The sequence below is a fragment of the Labeo rohita genome, chromosome 7 (assembly GCF_022985175.1).
Source record: "Labeo rohita strain BAU-BD-2019 chromosome 7, IGBB_LRoh.1.0, whole genome shotgun sequence".
Lineage (NCBI taxonomy): Eukaryota > Metazoa > Chordata > Actinopteri > Cypriniformes > Cyprinidae > Labeo > Labeo rohita.
Genome location: NC_066875.1, coordinates 32,586,257 through 32,606,765, shown reverse-complemented (window position 1 = coordinate 32,606,765; position 20,509 = coordinate 32,586,257). Strand labels below are relative to the sequence as shown.

The 20,509-nt window shown below is 37.0% G+C and overlaps 1 protein-coding gene across 2 annotated transcripts in view; it reads right to left on the bottom strand.

Moving 5' to 3' along the window:
* Nucleotides 1-1,993: 1,993 nt before the first annotated feature.
* Nucleotides 1,994-20,509, bottom strand: part of rorab (RAR-related orphan receptor A, paralog b) — a 47,458-nt gene continuing 28,942 nt past the window's right edge. The window contains exons 1-10 of one of the 2 annotated variants that reach the window (XM_051114313.1): nucleotides 15,771-15,941; nucleotides 11,029-11,114; nucleotides 9,464-9,605; nucleotides 7,770-8,186; nucleotides 7,090-7,211; nucleotides 6,618-6,750; nucleotides 6,400-6,507; nucleotides 6,196-6,306; nucleotides 4,084-4,196; nucleotides 1,994-2,995 (exon numbers count right to left, since the gene is read on the bottom strand). In XM_051114313.1, coding sequence (XP_050970270.1) covers nucleotides 2,831-2,995; nucleotides 4,084-4,196; nucleotides 6,196-6,306; nucleotides 6,400-6,507; nucleotides 6,618-6,750; nucleotides 7,090-7,211; nucleotides 7,770-8,186; nucleotides 9,464-9,605; nucleotides 11,029-11,114; nucleotides 15,771-15,798 — 1,425 coding nt within the window. In that variant the 5' untranslated portion in view covers nucleotides 15,799-15,941 and the 3' untranslated portion in view covers nucleotides 1,994-2,830. Of the gene's footprint in view, nucleotides 2,996-4,083; nucleotides 4,197-6,195; nucleotides 6,307-6,399; nucleotides 6,508-6,617; nucleotides 6,751-7,089; nucleotides 7,212-7,769; nucleotides 8,187-9,463; nucleotides 9,606-11,028; nucleotides 11,115-15,770; nucleotides 15,942-20,509 lie in introns of those variants that run through there. The other variant, XM_051114312.1, reaches the window with a different exon arrangement.

Here is a 20,509-nt window from a genome sequence, read left to right as displayed (position 1 = left end):
CTTTGGGGACACCTGAGACTTATATTACATCTTGTCATGTAATTTACTGGTCATAGAAAAGAGAGCAAGAAAAAAAATGACAAGTGTAAATTTCATCACAAGCTGTGGGATTTTTTTTTTATTGTCATCAGCACGTTCAACACACTATTTGTCAATGTGTGACATGCGCCTTTAATAAAAGTAATTTAGGGGGTTAAACCTCTAAATACAAAAATCACAACATTAGATGAAAACTGTATTTCAAAGAAAACAATACTTTTGCATTTTTGTACAGGTGTATATACAAAACAAAGGCAAAATACCTCAAAACGAACGAATAGGAAGAAATGGACTATTTCTACAGATCTACTGGAGAACTAGTTGAAGAGTGCTTGTGGATTAAATCAAAAGAAGACCACCAGTTAATCTGTTAAAAATGAAGGATGGAAAAATATCCAGAGGAAAAACCCAAGTCTTTTAAACAAAAGGACGTTTTTCTTCAGTACAAACTGTGATCCACTCAAATGATTAGCATTACCAACAGATTAGCATATTATGGTGTGTATATCATACAAAACATTTGGTCATTTGTCAGTGAAAAATATGACAACCTTAAAAGGGACTGTGTTACTGTGATACTCGTCTTAACGTATACATAGAAAGATTAAGTACTCATGCCCCAAAACCAAAGCAAGAGAAAAATACAATACTGCCTTAGTGATGGACATTTAAAGAATAATTGGCAAATGAAAGAAAGAACATTCCAGGCCTCTGGACTAGCACACAGATAACACCACACGTTACACATGTCATAATAATAAACAGCTATAATTCATACCGAACCCTGATTAGGTCCGAAATCAATGCGTTTAATTGATGAGAGTGTAAGAAATTAATTTGCTAACCATTTAAGTGCCATAATACTTCTTTAACAGCCAACCAAAAGGTAGATACATAACCAGCACAAACAGTGGGATTGAGGATTGCTAAAAAGATATTCACAGAGAATACACAGGCCAAATCAGGTCTCGAAAGAAATGGGAAGGGGGTTAAGACATCAGGACGTGGGAGAGGCCAAACCAAGCGAATTTCAAACCGAATAAAAACACATGACAAAGTTCTGCATTTAAAGCATTTGCATGCAATTTTCATTTTCAAAACATGATTATGCCGTTATTATTGCTTTCTGCTCAGTATTATTTTGGATAATTCTTCATTTACACACCTGACCCTGATGCTCGAAGAGGACAATTTCACAATATTTCACTACTTTTTACACAAACTGTACGAGAACGCCGTCCCCTTGCAGTTACTGACACGTTCGCTCTCCTCCTCAGCTATAAAACGATAGTTTCCCTGAGCAGTCCCAAAATACCCTTTTATGAGGTCAGATATTTGATGGATTGTCTTTCACGGAACAGATACGAACAAGAATACTACAGGTAAAGCAGTGCCAGCCCTTACAAAAAACATTAAACACAGATGTCAGATCGGAACATCTTTACTAAGGTTATTGCTTGTCCTTGTTTGTAGGCTGCGTGCTAAATGCATTCAATTTGGTTCAAACGCGCGTGTTGAAGGGGCACAAAAAGGTTGACGCAAAGATCCAACATCTTTTAAAAAACAAGCCTGTGTACACAGCTGCAAATTAAAGAAAGAAAAAAACAAGTGACCATTTTTATTCTCTCCTCTTCCCTGACAAGCTGTATTACTAGGTGCAAAAGACGTCTAGACGTATCTTGAAAAGGGTCAGTTAGGAACAACGCCAACCACCTCCATCCCCGTGACATTTAATACGAACTGCTAGATCCCCTGGAATGTCAACACATGCCCCTGGTCTGTCAATCATCTCTTCACTCGGCTCACTTTGACGGAAATCTAATTACAGAATCACTATGGCACAACAGGGCATCACACCACCGTCTAGACAATGCGAGCTGGCTTTAAAAGACAGATTTAACAAAACACAAACGAGTATTTCAGATCTCACAGATCTAAAATAACAGCATGTTCCTTCAAATTTTTTTTTTTTTTTTCACAAATTGAATTGAAATCGTTTATTGCTGGGAAAAACACAAAGTGCTACCTTTCATTAGGTTCTATACATCACACATTGCATGATTTAACTAACCATATAACAAGTATATATGCACGTATTTGAGCTCACTGCCTCAGAGTATGCCGTTTGATCATAAAAGTTTCAGTATGATTGATTCAGGTCTCATAGTTTGAGTCCCATGTCGTGCCTTGTCCACTGTCTTCTCCTGGGGCTGGGGCAGTGGTTTCGCCAAATGATGTCCCTGCTGAACGTGTGTATACTGGAAGAGGTCAGTAAAGGGCAGTGCTGTGACATTAGCACCAACGTGGGCTGTTCATTGTGGCACCAGAGAAGAAAGACAGGGATTTCAGCTCCAGACGTTCATTTCCTGTCTTCGTCTTCCCCAGCCAGACACCTCATTGCTGTCTGTGGCCAGTAGAGAGCGCTGCTGGGGCAGTCAAATGCAGTGGGCGTTTCCACTGAGATCTCATGCAGTCAGAACAGGAGGCTGAACCATAAAGCTGTGGCATGGAGGAATGCTCTGATGCATATTACAAGACATCACCAGTTTTTTTTTTTTCTTTTCATCGCATCTGAAGTTTCCTCTTCTTCAGACCGCCAGCCTTCTGGTGCACGGCCAATGGGGCAAGTTCAAAGTGTGGCTGGACTCTGAGAAGTGCTTTGTGAGAATGAAGTGTACATGAGCTGAGGCTGAAGTGAGCTTAGAGTTCTTGTCAGCATGTTAGTATTATCTCTCTCTCCATCGTTTTTTTTTTTCTGAATCTGTGCAGTATTAGGATCAAGAAGTGTCTATCAGGCCTCCTGAGGCAGAACCTGCTCAAAGTCTGAGCCAAACAGCTCCTTATAGAGCGGAGGGAAGCGTGTGTGGACCGTTTCTGGGTAGAGAGCTCTGAATGAGCTCAGTTTCTCCATATGGCGACGGCATAACATCCGAACGGTGGACACTTTACAGACAAGCTAAAGGAGGGGATCAAAAATACAAGCAAAAACTGGTTATTATTAACCAAATAAGACTTTTTAAGAGAAATGTGACATGGCAAACATGAGTGTATACAGACCATTTATAGGTTTGTAAACATTTGGGACATGCGCGCATCATGGCTGCAGAAAACCCCAGAAATATCCTTACGGCTAGAGAATTACACGGATACAGTACAAAATAGTTCAATTTAAAAAGATTATAGATTAAACTGATTAGATGTCATTTTCAAAATGTTCTCCACATATTACAAGAGCTTGTCACCCAGCGATAAGCACTATTACTCAACGAAATTGACATTAGATAGTGGGATACAGATCCAAAACAGGGATGATGTTTTTTTGTGGGCGGAGCCTATATGGTGGGAAAAAAATTCAAGTGGCGGTTTTCAAGTGGCAGTCTATGGAATAAAAGAATAAAAAAGGTACATTTTACATTATAAAATTATAATTAAAAAAATATATATTTTAAAATTATGACTTTATTCTTGCAATTCCGAGATTATACCTCACAATTATAATAATGAAAAACAACTCGTGATTCTATATCCCACACTTCTTGCTTTTTTTCCCTCAGAATGGACAAACTCACTTATTTTTTAGTTAAATCAAGTTATAAAGTCTGAATTAGGAGATATAAACCTGCATTTGTGAGAAAAAAAGTCAAAAGTGTGAGATAAAATAAATGTTATGTAAAATGTTAATAGTAATAGGTTTAAATAATATTTCATGCTGTAACTGTAGGCTAATACAACACATCCCCTATGAACAGCATATGTAAATATTATGTAGACCTATTGTTTATATCAAATTTATGCTTTAAAAGTAGAGTATTGACAGCAGTTTTCATTCATAGTATGTACGTTTAAACATCTGCGTTTAGCTTCAAATGCCGTATTTGATGACAGTATTCCGATTTTGACGTCAAAAGGCACAAAAAGTTTTTTTTCTCTTATTCCATGGATTTTATCCATTTACCTCTACTTATTACCAGCGTTTATCTGCAACCACTATGCGTGCAGCTGCAAGTGACATAACTGTGACGTCTACTCCAAAATGGTCTATACCTTTGTGAGAATTCCCTCATCCCTCTGGTTCTTCTGCAGGAGGTTCTGGAGGGCAATCTTGATCTTCTGCTGGAGTTTCTCCACTCTGGTCTTCTCCTGCAGCCAGGATCGATCTACACACACATAAAGACTTCAGCATCTACACAGATTCAGCAGGGTTGGGCAAAACTCTGGTGAGCTGGAATTAGAATCGAATTGGTCACTCCCCATAGGAAGTTGAAATGGAATGACAAGAAGAGCAATATTGTGAATTGCAATAAAATAAATAATAAAAAAAAAACATAATGCATATCCTAGTAAAAAAGTAATAGATGTAAAATGCATTTATTTTATACTAAGTATAATTCTAGTCTATTAACATATTTACCAAAAAAATTTTTTTGGAGTACTACAATGCACATTTCTTAATATTAAGCCTAAAATATTTTTATGTTTTAATGTCACTATTGATGAGGATTGTACGATCTTTAAATAATATCTGTCTTTAAATGCAAAATATTTAAAGTGTACCTAAACTTCCAATAGTTTCACTTTAGCACAATCAAATATACTTAAGTATTTCTTAAGTTGGACTTCAGCACTACTTCCAAACAATTAAAGTGCATTAAGTACAAAATTAGTTAATTTTGACTAATTATAGCAGACTTTAAATGTACCAGTTTAGTATACTAAAAGTACAATTGCAGGTTATTTTTATTAAGTACATAATATTTAAATGTATTTATAGTATACTATAGTGTACTGTATTTATAGTATAGTATAGTATTTATTTTTCACTAGGGTACATAGTGCATTGTACATTACTTAATACATACATAATGCATTACTTATGATGAAATATACAAAAGTTTGGGGTTGGTAAATTTTTTTAAATGCTTTTGAAATGTCTTGTATGCTTACCACACTTCATATTTTTAAAATTAAAAATACAGCAAATACAGGCATACTGTGAAATATTATTGCAATTTAAAATAACTCTTTTCTATCTCAATATATTTTAAATGTAATTTATTCCTGTGATGGCAAAGCTGAATTTTCTTCAGTCTTCAGTGTCACATGATCCTTCAGAAATCATTCTAAAATGCTGATTTCATGCTCATATTATCAATGTTGTTTTGCTTAACATTTTTGTGGAAAGTGTGACATATTTTCAAGATTTATTGGTAAACAGAAAAAAAAAAACTGCATTTATTTATTTGAACTTCTATATCGTTCAAAATACAATTGCAATTCTGAATCAAGTTGGCTACTTCAATTCAAATTCAGGTACTGAATTGGAATTTAAAATGGATTTCAATTCAATTATGAAAGGTCTTCTTTCGGACGAATACAATCGGAGTTATATTAAAAAAATGTCCTGGTTCTTCCAAGCTTTATAGTGACAGTGAATGGCTGTTGAGATTTTGAAGCAAAATAAAGTGCATCCATCCATCATAAAAAGTACTCCACATGGCTCCATGGGGTTAATAAAGGCAAAATATCCATATTTATAAAACCATAATATGTGTTGTGTTCCAGCAGATGACGTAGGACATAGGTGTACCATAAACGGAGAATATCCTAGTCTTGCAGGAACCAAGTTTTGTTTACAGCAAAGTAAACCAATCTCCTCTTTGCTTTTATTGAAATCCCCAGTCATTTTTCTTTACAAATCCTCATTTTGTACTTCTAATTCATGAACAGTGTTTTGTTTTTCTCTCTCCACTGTCTCTTCGTCACTTCCACTTTCATCACCTACGTCCCACATTATCCGCTGAAACGACACTCTCTTAAGAACGCGCATAAAACAGTGAGCATCAGCTAGAGATTATGGTTTTTTGATGTTTTAAATGTGGAAACACAAAACCTTTATTAACCCCGGAGCTGTGTGGAGTACTTTATTTTGCTTCGAAATCTCGACCACCATTCACTGCTATTATAAGGCTTGGAAAAGCCAGGACATTCTTAATAGAGCTCCGATTGTATTAGTCTGAAAGAAGAAAGCCATAAACACTTTGGATGGCTTGAGGGTGAGTAAATCATGAGGTCATTTTCATATGAAGCATCCCTTTAAAGCCTTCCAACTCCTATCAATGAATCTCTCTGACATTGTCCTTATTTTTCTTCCCTCACCTGCAGACATCAGCACGTATGCTGAAAACAGGCCAATCTCATCTTCACTGAGCTGTAGAGAGTTCAGGCTCTTCGCAAACTCGAACACGGAGCTGATAAGATCATCACAGCCTGGAAAAGCATAAAAAACAGTGGTTAATGCTCTGCATTTCCATTTGCCATTTCCTTCTCCTTTAAAAGAGAAATCCAGCTCTTAATGCGCACCCAATGCTTTGAAGACCTCCGGCCCAGCGTACTTGCTGTCAAAAAAGACAGTGTTGTTCTGGGAGTTATATGCCCGACACATCCTCACGAACACAACTTCTAAAGAACCTGAGAAGCAGAAAAACACGCTCATTATTCAGTGGTTCTGCCACGGTTTGTCACTACACTGATGCTGCTATGTGAACTTGGATGTGTTTAGAGGTTCGTCTGAGGTGTACCTGCTTTGAGCAGCACGATCTGATCGTTCTGACAGAGCTCCATGAATCCATCAATGCGCTTGGCAAACTCAACCACGTACTGCACAGCTTCAGTGACTTTAACCGCACACAGCTGCCACATGTCCTCCTGAGACTAGATGCCGCAGAGAGACGGTCTGTTAGTACACATTCCTGATCATTCCCCTCAGGGATCAATCAAGTGCATCCATCTATCTTTCTGTCCAACCATTTATATACAAAAACAAAGAGGAATGTGGGGAAAACCAATGAACTAATTAGTACAAACTTGTTCTGTTTTAAACTTATTTCGTGGTTCATCAACACACACTCATAAGACTTCTAGTCACTTCCAACTGTAAAATCCAGTGGTGGTTGTGAAACAAATTTGAGAGAGTGAGACGATTTGTCTCATCTGACTACTTGAGATGGTTATACCAGGTGAACACAGAGCCAAACAGACATAGACAAACACCTTCTTTTGGTACGCGTCCAGGTCGGTCTGTAAAACTGTCTGCCAGTTGCTGGGCTGTAGCTCTTCTCGAAGATACTGGCACGTCTCCATGTGAGACTTGCAGATGTTCTCTGACAGATGTTCTGTGTTAGAAACACACAAATACAGTAAAACAGCTGGAGCTGACACACATTCTTGGGTTTGAGAAATGCACATCAGACATATTGAAGCGGTATATTATTGCCACATGTTTTCTAAACAAAACCATTAAGACTCATTTTATTCAAAAAGGAAAAAAAAAAAATCTGTGCTAGTCTTTGACTGGTCTGTGTTAATGAGGCACTTCGTACTAATGACATGTTAAATGAGCCATGGAGGTGAGTTCACAGACCCCTGCTGTTTTAAAGCCCAGAGCTGTCAATCATGCCCATAATGGCAGCATCCCATATAATTAAGTAGGGCGCCACTATATAATTTCATTTCATAATATTTTCTTTCTTCGCAATTACGTGCCAAATGATGCCAATGTAACTAATAGCTAAAATCGGATCAAAATAGTACAAATATTCTGTCTTTAATATCACCATGTGATGCATTCGATGCAAACTTCCATGATGATAACAAATATAACACAGAAAAATCTAAAAATAAAAACATTTTTAATATATTTCTGCAAGTGATTAGGATTTTAGCATTCTTACCTAGGTCGTTGTCAGGAGGTGAAGAGTCTCCATTGCTATAGCAACAATATTGATCTAAGCCAGAGTCTGAGCTGAGGTCACACACAGGTTCTAGTTTAATGCCGTCCATGTCTAGACCTGACTGGTCTGGAGAAGGCTGAATGTCCAGGTAAAATCCACCAACTGCTGAATCTGCCTTTCCCTCCTCTGGGGTCTGACCGTTCACGTATCCACTGAGGTCATCTGGGAGCTCTGTGACGCCATTGGTGGACAGGGCGTAAGAGGGTGTGAGTGGCTCCGCCTCTCCAGGAGTTTGAGGTTCCCGCCCCTTCTCTGTGTCATCACCCACTTTCTCCTCCTGCTGCTGTTGACGGTGCTTCTGAACCTCTGCAAAAAGACTGTCCCTCTGCTTCTTAGACATTCGGCCAAACTTCACAGCTGTGAGTGAACGCACACAAACAAGATTATGTTAATATCATACTGTACGTTTCAAAGTATGGGTAACCCAAAATGAAAATTCTGTTATTAATTACCCTCATGTCGTTCCAAACCTATAAGACCTTTGTTCATCTTCGGAACACAAAATAAGATATTTTTGATGAAATCCAAGAGGCTTCTGACACTGCATAGATGGCAACGCAACTACCACGTTCAAGGCCCAGAAAGGTAGTGAGGATATTGTTAAAATAGTCCATGTGACATCAGTGCAGGGCTCTACGCTTATTTTTCTTTTTTGATTAATTGAAAAAAATTAGTGCAGAGACAAAAAATTAAGGCGCATGATTCTGATCAATAACCTTTCAATTACCTTTGTGATGGCATTTTTTTTAGTTTTATTAAAGGTAAGTCATCTTTTATGTCAAATTCAAAAATATATATTTATAAGTTTTTAAAATTTCTAATTAAAATAGAACAGGCATGCAGAGGCGGCAATTAAAGTCATAAATTCAAGTTGAGATTAATATTTTAAATATAAAAGTTTTAATATAGAAATATAAAAAGGTTTAAATGATAAATTAAAAATAAAAATAAAACTGTCAGTAGGTGGTGGCAAGTCACTGATTTTTTTACTGAATCATTCACTCATTTGATTCGTTTGAACGGCTGATTCATTCAGGAATAAAGCAAGTGACTGTTTTTATGAATGGCTAATTGAATCATTGTCTCCCTAGATTCCTTCAAAAATGCAGGTTCATTCATAAACAAAACACTACTGTGTTTGCTTGGAGATGCGCGGCAACTTAGCTGTGGCTTTGTTTTGAACTATTTTCACAAACATTCCCTGCTGTGTTTCAATCTTAATTTTATGACGCTATAAGAATACTTTTTGTGTGCAAAGAAAACAAAAAATAACAACTGTATTTAACATTTTCTTCTCTTCTGTGTAAGTCTAGTTGAGTTACTGTCTATGCAGGGTCAGAAAGCTCTCGGATTCCATCAAAAAATTGTGTTCCAAGGATGAACGAAGGTCTCATGGGTTTAAAATGACATGAGGAACTGAAACAAATCACAAAATATTTAAATAAATGCAAATACATTAGCATATGCCATTGCTTAAAAGCATTAAAGCTCATGGTAAGTGTCTCTATGGAGAAAAATGAATGGTATTTTTACATTTAAAACCTTACTGTCACACACTATACATCTCAGGAGAATTATATACACCAGCAGCCACATGCACATCACTCAGACCGCTGTGAGAGTTAAGAGCCTACCATCTCTTGACATGCCCACTGCTAAGCATTTCTGCAGGCGACAGTGCTGGCAGCGGTTTCTGCTGGTACGGTCGATCAGACAGCTCTTCTGCCGAGGACATGAATATGACACAGTGCCCTGCTGACTCCTCCTGAAGAAACCCTGAGAGAGAGAAAGAACACAACAATAGGTCACCTCTAGCTTGCATCTTTTACGTTTGCATTGCAGCACGTTCAGATCAATTTATTTAGTACAGTAACTAAATAACGTGTTTTTCACTATTACTGTGGACAGTTGCATATTTCCCTGCAAATAAGGACTTTTAAAGCAGTATGTCATGAAATGCGCATTTTTATGCCTCTCTTTCCAGTGCAGTGGTGCGTTATGGGAGCTCTAAATGAACTCATACGCATGAAGAATACATGAAGTGTAAATGCCTCTAGAGCACTCTGGTGAGCACATGCACCTTCTGTGGTGGTTTGTTCCACACTCAGACAAGTATATATATATATATATATATATATATAGGCCTATATTAAAGGCTTTTAATGTGCATTGTGAGCACAAAGCAATTTGGTTTTATTTTACTCTTTATTCTTTTGTGTAAATGGGAAAAAATTTTGCCATTACAACATGACTGAAAGTGAAAAATTTGGGACAGAAATATATTATACTATCTGTAAGTGAAATAATAATAATAATAATAATAATAATAATAATACCTACTATAATAGTACTATAATACCTATATAATCTGCTGTACCATTCAAAAGTTTAGCTTTTTTTAATGTTGTGATAGCAAAGCTATCATTACTCCAGTTTTAAGTGTCACATGATCCTTCAGTAATGATTTTAATATGCTGATTTGACACTCAAGAAATATTAATGTTTAAAACATTTGTGCAGCTTAATATTTTTATTGCAACCATTATTATTTTTTTAGGATTTTTTGTTGAATAGAAATTTTCAAATGAGAAATCTTCTGTAACATTATAAATGTCTTTAACGTTACTTTTGATCAATTTAATGCTAAAACTATTCGAAAAAAATATATGTGATACTGGATCACAAAACCATAAGGGTCAGTTTTTTGAAATTGAGGTTTATACGTCATCTAAGGCTGAATAAATAAGCTTTCCATGAATGTATGGTTTGTTAGGATAGGACAATATTTGGCCAATATATATACAACTATTTGAAAATCTGGGTGCAAAAAAATCTAAATATTAAGAAAATCACCTTTAAAGTTGTACAAGTGAAGTTCTTAGCAATGCATATTACTAAACAAAAATTACGTTTTTGACAGTTACATTAGGAAATTTACAAAATATCTTAATTTCACTTAATATCCTAATGATTTCTGGCATAAAAGAAAAATGTTTAATTTTGACTCATACAATGTATTTTTGGCTATTGCTACAAATATACCCGTGCTACTTAAGACTTAAGGTTTTGTAGTCCAGGGTCACATAAAAAAAACAAACAAACAAATAAAAACTCTTACTGACCCCAAACTTTTGAATGGTAGTGTACAGTATAAAATGAATGAATGAATGAATGAGGGTTTTTTTTTTGGCTGTCTTACCTTGCATCCCTCACAGGTGATAACACCATAATGAATCCCTGATGATTTATCTCCACAGATTTTACAGGGAATACTCTCAATCTGAGCTGCAAAGAGACAGAAACACACTTTCAGCAAAAAAAAATTGCATTTGTCTTTGCTACAATACTTTCTCCTATGTGAGCTTAACATGCAGAGACAGCTTTAATTAAGACATTTGTTAGTAATTTTCCTCCAGAACATTGTGATGCTTTTAACATTTCTGTTTGTTTGAGCGGCCCAACCAGCCCAACATAGCAACACTGGCTCAACCAATGGCATGCGTTCGGGCCTGTTGGTCCAAACAACCCAAATTGGCCAGCAGGTTTGGGAAACTTATTTGGAAAAAGTTACAATTCTATTTAGTGCTGGAGAACAGACTAAATGCAAGTCTTTGAATATAGACAAACTATTGTCAATCTCAAATCAATAGGACACATTGATAAAACAGGAAACGGACAAAGCACATCTGTTTTTGCCCTTTGAAAACACAATTTTCTACCTTTAAACAGGTCAGTGGAGACCATAATCAAATCAAGACTAATTCCACAACTCCTGACCTTTGAGTTTGCTAATGTAGAGAGAACAAGGCCTGAGGTTTGTTGTGCAGAGTGTAACCTCAGGCTTTAGCAAGCAGAACAACAGTGAAACATTTTAAAAAATGAATTGCACCACTCCATTTATTCAAGCAGAAAAAAAATGGCTATGACTGTTGAAATCACCCACGGGACTGACATCATCTGTAAGTACAATCTGCTCTTCTAACATCTAGCATTCATTTGGGTAACTACAATATGACAATGCCATCTTCCCTCAAGCCACGAGCTTGCTTCAGGACAGCGCTGCGGCGCATTTCGGTAAATATCAAAGTCAAAATGCACTCCTAGTTGGAGATGGCGTCTGCGTGTACTGGATTGTGCGCCGTAGTCGTGCACGAGCCCCTCAGCGGCTCGGCTGCGGTTGGTTGTGGAAGAGCACGCAGAGATGGTGTGCGAGGCTGTTGAGAGGGGTGCTGGGGGAATAGAGCAGGAGGAGAAATCCATTTAGAGAAGAGCGATGCAGTCGTTCCGGCAGCCCTGAGGCGCATACAGTACAGGATGAAAAAGTAAAACGCATCTCATCACCATCAGAGCGCTCTCTGTTTCTCCCTTTCTCTCGGTCACATACGTTCAGACTCATGTGTTTTTTCAGCTGCGGACTCTATTTGCAAAGGCATTGGAGCAGTTTGAGAATGACTATTTTCTCATGATTACAGAAAGGGCTAATCCCCTTTGGTTCTGCATGCCGTATTCATTAAGGGCATCCTCACTCTCTCTCATTAGATATGTAAAACCAATCGGCAGTAATTAGTTACTCCGAAGCACAAGACGCTAATCTGGTCTGAATTATGGATTAATACATCAAAGGCACATTCTCCCAGAGCTGCCGCTGAAGTCTTGCAGCAGTAGGTACCGCTGTTCGGCTCTGATGCAAGAGCGCGGCTTATAGAGCTGCTATTTCAGACTACAGAAAAGGAGCGTTCATGAGGGCCATATACAGATGAGGATTGTGAACGCATGAATTCTGCACAACAATACAAGGGTTTGTGTGAAGAGATTCGATTGTGGTGGATATTCTTAGTGACTGATTTGTCTGGTGACCATTTTTGAGATCACTTCAACCATGAACAGAAGGGAGAAAATGCCCTTGTACATCATCCAAAAGTCAAAAATTTGAAAAATAATACATACATACATGCATACACACACACACACACACACACGCATATACATATATACATATATGTACATATATATATGTATATACTAGGGGTATAACGATACATGTATTCGTACCGAACCATCACGGTATGGATATCTCGGTTCGGTGCATGAGGCCTTACAACGAATACAGGCAATTCACCCTCAAACCAGAAGGGGCGCCCACAGTAATGCAACGCTGTTTGATAACAGCCAGAAGAAGAACAGCGAATCCTGTGAGTTGCGCATTTGGAAACGAAGACCACTAGACAGTGCTCATGTGCTGATTCTGAACGTGTCTCTCACTGACAAAGGAGTATAACGTTACTTTAAAGGCTTGCGCACTCAACTGTTTGCGAAATGGAGCTTTGTGCTCATGTATCCTACCCATCTCACATCTGTATACCGTTACACCCCTTATATATATATATATATAAAACATAATTAGTATTATTATTAATATTCATAACTTCCCCAAAAATATAATTTTAAAATATGTATATTTAACATTATTTAGTTTTATTTACTTTTTTTAAATTTAACACAGTACTATACTACATATACACTATACAATGTATGTGTGTGTACATATATATAGCCACACACTACCTCATACTATGGAAAGAAAGAAATAAAAAAAATGTATATATATATATATATAATGCACGTGAATATATAAAGGATATTCTATTTTTCAAAATGTATGTTTTTTTAAATATATATTCTAATATATAAGTATTACTTTTTAAATATAATAATTCATTATACTACATATAAACACTATATATATATATATATATATATATTTTACACTATAAAACATACTATATTTAATATAACATTTTTTTGTGAAATACAATTTTTATTTGTGTGTGTTTGTGGGAGTGTACATTTATATAGATACACACCACCTCATATTGTGGGAAAAAAAATGAATACAAATTAGTAAATATATATATATATATATATATATATATATATATAATGTAGACAGAGAGAGAGAAACACACATTATAAAAATTACCTCTGAAACTATTTCTCAAAATGAAGTATATATATATATATATATATATATATATTCTAATATATAATTATTAAGTTTTAATATAGTGATTTATTATGCTACATATACACTATACATTGTAAAATTAAATTTTATAAAATATAAAATAATTTAATATTTTGTACAATTTAATTTTTATAGTGTGTGTACAGGCCGGTCCCCACAATGTCAAAAATTTCAGGTTTTACTATCCTTGTGGGGACATTTGATCCCCACAATGTAGCAAAAACAAGTACACACACACACACACACACACACACACACAAATACATACATATACACACACACATTTTTTTTGTTTAACATATGTTTAACACATCATATTGAATAGTAAAGTTTATCTTCATATCTTCAGTCAATATCAGAGACTAAAAACCTCATACTAGTCCACCACAAGTTTTTAATCATTTCTGATTCACTTTTACAGACAAGCGCCTACAAGCCCACCAATATTTTACAGGTGTGTACCATAATCCGCAAACACATACTCTCTCACACACATAAGACTCTCTTCTTCTGTTTGCAAGTGTCGCTTCCTCCTCATAAGATGTTGTGGTTTAACATGTTTGGTTTCTCTCCCGGTGTGAAAGTGCTGATGTGCTGTCTAAGTAGGAAACATAAAACACAGCACCAACCAACCAAAGTCAAAGCCTGCAGATACACACGCACAGACACACACAGACACACACACGTGTTCCCTCCCCCTTCCCTCCCACCCTTTGGGGCTTCTGTAATCTGTTGACAACACTGACTCACATCGGGCTGAGATAAACACTCCATCATAACAAAGGAGAAAAGAACATTCTGCCACATATTAGGCTTAAACCGAGCTATCATCAAAGCGTTTGGCAAACACCTAGACATTAATCATTATTTTCTTACTAGCTAATACTTATTCATTCATTATCTGTAATTAGGCTGAATAGAAACACTTAAAAGTGAACAAATTATCAAACTGAATGGCAACCAAGCCCTTTAAATTCTACATAATTAACCCTAATAAGACGCTCACTGTGTTCTAAGCGTAGGTGAGTTTCAGTTGTTCCCAATCCCAGCATGTCAACTCAGGGTGAAATCTTATTGACCCTCGGTTATAATGTCAGCAGGTCAGCCAAGGAAATACAGAACTTTCACAGTAATCTCTAGCTTTGTTCCAAGACAAAAAAAAATAGATGGTTGATAACCATACATTTTTTTTTAGCTGATCTGAAAACAGCGTAGGAGGATGCGTCTGAAGTGCCAAAATAATCTGTAATCTCTTTGAGAGAGAAGCAGCGGAGGCTCGCACAGATGTTCCACTGCCCTATACCTTATCACTAATAGATAATGACAGCTGCCAGCAAGACTTTGCATTGCCTGTGTGTGTATGCGCGTGGTGATTCAGAGTGGGGGGTGGGGGGGATTAAGTAAGACACAGCCGTTGGTGGAATAAACAGCCAGGCGCTCCTATGGCAGTCCACCCCTGCCTGCCATAAATAGGTCAGTGGAACAACATTCCCCAATCATTCAGCATGGCAACATTCCCATACCATGCCAAACAGCCAACATGGCTGCCCATGTATGAGCTGTCAGAAGGACGCCATCGCATCACATCACATCACACTTGCTGACTTAATAACTTATGCTCACGGCAGTTTCAGAATGACTGAGATGTTCCTTTAAACACATTTCTACAGATCACAAAAGATCTAATATTCACTTTGCAATTCAAAATCATAGAAAACATGTAAATGGACATGCAAAACAGCACATGGGAGAGTCCAGGAGATGTTTTGAAAGCAAAACAGCCACATTATACATGCAAGAAGAGACATTAGCAGCGCAAAACATTAAAGAAACATTAACACGAGATCTCAGAGATGTGCGCACACAGACATACACGCACACACACGGCTATCCTAACTTGGAAATCCCTCTCCTACCTTTCATGGCTGTGATCATTAAGTACATCCTGAGGCTCCGTGGCCACGCAGAGGACCGTCAACAGCCTCGCCTCAAGAGCATGTGCAGGTTGGGACGTAGGCGTCGTGCTGCTGACTGACGGGAGCGCTGCTGTGCCTCCCTCTGCCTCTCGTCTCTCTACCGCATGAGAATCCATGTGACCGTGACATAAGGACTAAAACCCTTTCGTCCAGCCCCCTCAATCTTTGAGTGACAGCTTTGTCATCCAATGGCGGATGAGTTAGTGAGGTTTTAGTTGACTGCGTGGTTTAAAGGGTGAGTCTTGGCTCTCACCTTGCAACGCTCTGCAATGTTTTCATGATACTATACTGTATGCAGGAAGCTGTCTGCAGGTGAGGCTTCACAGTGTCAGACCAAACTGAAACACTTTTCCTTCCTCAATGAGAGTGTTTAATGGTAACACACAAGGCATCGGTTGCCTGTCGCCCTTATCACACCATCTGTAATGATTGACTTCTTTGCTGATATGTCATCACTATTATTATTATATAATTAACTTATTATATAAGTTTTACAAATTAATTTATTATATATATATATAAAGTTATGTAACGAAACATGGTCAGGTCAAAGTGTCAAATCATATTTTTGGTCCCAAATTTGTATACATTTTACAGGTAGTCCACTGTATGAAGAATTTACATAAATGAACTATAGTGTCCTGCACCCAGTAGTAAAAAAATAGAAAAAATTATATCTAGCGTCTGAATAATTTTTTGTTTGACTGTGTCTATATATATATACAGTAGTCAACATTTGAAGTGGATCAAAATATTTTATCAAAGTTTTTCTAAAACGAAAAACAATATCTGTTCTTGGCTTAGGACAATTTTGATGAACTTTTCTGATCCACTTCAAATGTTGACTACTGTATATATATATATAGAGAGAGAGAGAGAGAGAGAGAAAGAGAGAGAGAAAGAGAGAGACAGAGGGAGAGAATTATTAATTATTAATTTAATTTATGTATACATCTTATTTTTATTAAAATATCTTAAATACACAACTTAAATTCAATACTCCACTTTATTTACTCCAATTAACTCACTGTAATTTACAAGTTCATATATTTTTAATGCAACAATATATACTAAACACATTAGGGCTGCAGTTCGACACAAATTTCACGATTCAAAGCTTTACAAGCTTGCGTTTCAATTCAATTCTGATTTGATTCGATTCAATATTCGTCATTTGTTATATGTATTAGGTACACTACATGGCAAATTTTCTCAAGGAAAAAAATATTAACCTAAAATAAATGTTACGTTTAAATGACATAATTATATTTCCAATTTATTTTTTGAAATATAAACATTTAAATGGTGGCTGTCATTAAAACTTTAATGACATTTTTAATCAAACCTAAAGATTTTTTAATCAAAGATTTATTCAAACTTAAAGGGGTCATCGGATGCTAAGTTCACTTTTTCATGTTGTTTGAACATCAATGTGTGTTGGCAGTGTATGTACAAATCTACCCTATAATGATAAAAATCCATGCAGTGGCTTATCATTAATCTGTAAAAATAATATTCCCTTTTTCAAATCAAGCCATTTTCAGATGCCTGTCATTGTTACGACACCCGCAGAGGCCGCTCCCACGATAATTGATTGACATGAGCGTTTTACCTCGGATCAGTTGTAATAGTCCAACCTTCATGTTTTGATGCCAGAGCAGGGTTGTAAGTTACACAAGAATTGAGCAATTGAGCAATTGTGTTTGCTGGATGTAATAATAAACGCAGTAGTCATCATTTACTCCCAACATCTGAGCTGCTGAAGATGCAGTTAATTCCGTTTGTTTGTGAAGGGAATGCACCTCCCGATCTACATATATCCGTCTATGTTTGTGCGAATCATTCGTGATTCAACTTCACTTACAGCAGAAGTGAGTATAAGAGGTTTTTTATGAATCTTTGCGATCGCCTTTCCTAATAATGTGCTAGTTAGCAAGTTTAGCGGCTAAACGCGGCTAAATGCGGCTAAAGTAAACAAGCAAAAACTCCAAATACACCCAAATAAGAAACCCAGGAAACGCTTATCGCTGCAGCGGAATGAACAGAAGATTTAACTGCTTCTATTGATTCAACGTGACTAATAAACACACGACTACGACAATATATGGTTTATTTGAGTTCTTATTATTTTAATTTTCGTTATAATAAAGTATATTTATAATGCTATGCCTTTATCACTGCTTAGAATACTATGAAATATGTTGTGTGCCTTATTCTGTGTAAGAAGCCACATCATCTCACAGAAGGATTTTTTTCAAACACTCGACTGACGTTATGAAGCAAGTTTGCAACATGTTATTAAATGCAGTATTTTCACATGCTTTGAGATGTACTACAAATAGTTCACTGAAAAGCTATGCAAACAGCTGTCATTATCGTGAATGATTTCCTTCAATTTCATAATCGTACAATAACATCGTCTGTGAACTACTACCAGTGAACTACAAATCTGTGTAGTAAATGTTGCTCCATTTGAAACCAGGTGATGTAAATTTACTGCTGATTACCAAACCAGCTTTACTGACAGAATGCGCATGGAAATCGCATTCGATTAATCGTGCAGCCCTACCAAAAATGACTTTTAATGAGTTTTTTTAAGAGCAAGTGACCGCACTGGCGCATTCATCTGTCATGCAGTAAGCGCACTACTATTCAACTTCCGCACTCCGCACAGACACTTGAATAGCGCACATTTTTCTAGGTTAACTAGATTGAGCAGCCACATAAAGTTGCTACTACATGCATCTTTTCGAAAGATGAAAAGCCATATTTGAGGTAGATGAATGATAGGTGAGTGTATGGAGGTCCTGCCCGATATACTATACTACCACATAGACTAGCCATTAACTATCTGGACTATATGTGACTTCGCCACTTCGTGTGGATTAACAAAAGCCTCTTCTCAGACTTTCTGCCGATTAGCGGTTAGTTGACTATTAGGGGGCCGCCCTAGAAATTATCATTTTTTTTTATAAATGGATTTGTATTTTTCTATCTTTCATAACCTATCAACAGATACACAATTATCAGCATTATACCCGCCACCTTCATTAGACATCATTATCTGCAAAAAAAGCCTTACTGACTGACCACTAGTTAGTTTTTCTTTCTTATCCCCACATAATACAGCCATATATAGCAAAGTCATCAGCAGCACAGCAGTGATTTGAAATTACATGTGTTTGCCTACAGGATAACTGGCATATTTGAAATTCTACCCATATGTGTGTGTGGGGTACAAGCACAAGCGCATGTAGCCTTATACAGGTCTGGCTGAATCCGAGGGGAACGAGGCCATCTGAATGCTAATGATCTGGCCAGGCCCCAGCACAACACACAACACCCTCTAAAATCCACCATGGCCAAACGCTCTGCTCAAAGAAGCCACACAGCAAAATCACCCAAGTATCGTGCAAAACCATCTCTGCGGTTGTGAAAATCACTATTACGCAACACAGAGACTCTAGGTAAGAACATGCTGGCTAACCTCATGTTTCAAAGATGAGACTTTAAAGCGACAGCCCATTTACTCAAACTCCACACCTGTGTGCATTTCTTCTGCAGACAACACAAAATGTTAAAGATCGCTTGTTTATTTATTGATCTTAGTTTTCTCAGCCAATCACCTCACAGAGAACCACCGCTCTCAACATGAGCCTCTCACTCCCGTTTCTTCTGGAAACTTCTCCCACATGCTGTCCAACTGAGGACTGAATAGTTGAAATAGAGATGCTGGAGCTGCTTCTGCAGGTCTCATGTTTCACGGGCATGACAGCAGCATGAGGACGGGGTTCTGTTGTGCGAGACACTCTCACAGAGAAATTCATCCCTCTGCAATCCTGAACACATCTCTCACTGGGCTGGGTTTAACTTCAGCAGGACAGACATGCTAATACATGCTCCCAGCTGCTGCTTGTTTGCTTGGTGTCTCCAACACAAACATCAAGACTCGCGTACAAACACACATGTGCGAACGCCCACGGTGACTATCACACCAAATTCTCGTATTTAAGAACGACTAAAAGTCTGAATGCAGTACGAAACTACTAAACTGTTTTCACTCTTGTTATAAGTATAACACTTTCCTTTCAGTACATTCAAGTACACAACGGACATCTCATCCTGTAAAGGAGAATTCAAATCATTCAATGCACAAACAGGAAGTCTCTGTTGGTAAACCACAGAAGCATCCCGCTAGTGTGCAGTTATCTTCTTGTGCAGCTCCTCTCACCTTGACCAACATTTTTCTGTCATGTTGGCAGAACTTTTCAACATGAAACCAGTATATAAGAAATGGCTCTCCTCTGTTTCCATAAACACCCACATATGAGGGGGAATGTAGAGCACATCAGTAAATGAACTACATTTATTAACTGTGTATTTGCGCGCATTACATCAATAAATAAACTTAACAATATTTATATTTCTACAACATTATTACAATAATAGAAAATATAAAATAAATTATAAATGTTACCCTGAACCACAAAACCAGTCTTAAGCAGCACGGGTATATTTGTAGCAATAGCCAAAAATACAATTTATGGTTCAAAATTATCCATTTTTCTTTTATGATAAAAATCATAAGGATATTAAGTCATGCTCTATGAAGATATTTTGTACATTTCCTACTGTAAATATATCAAAATAACATTTTTGATTAGTAATATGCATTGCTA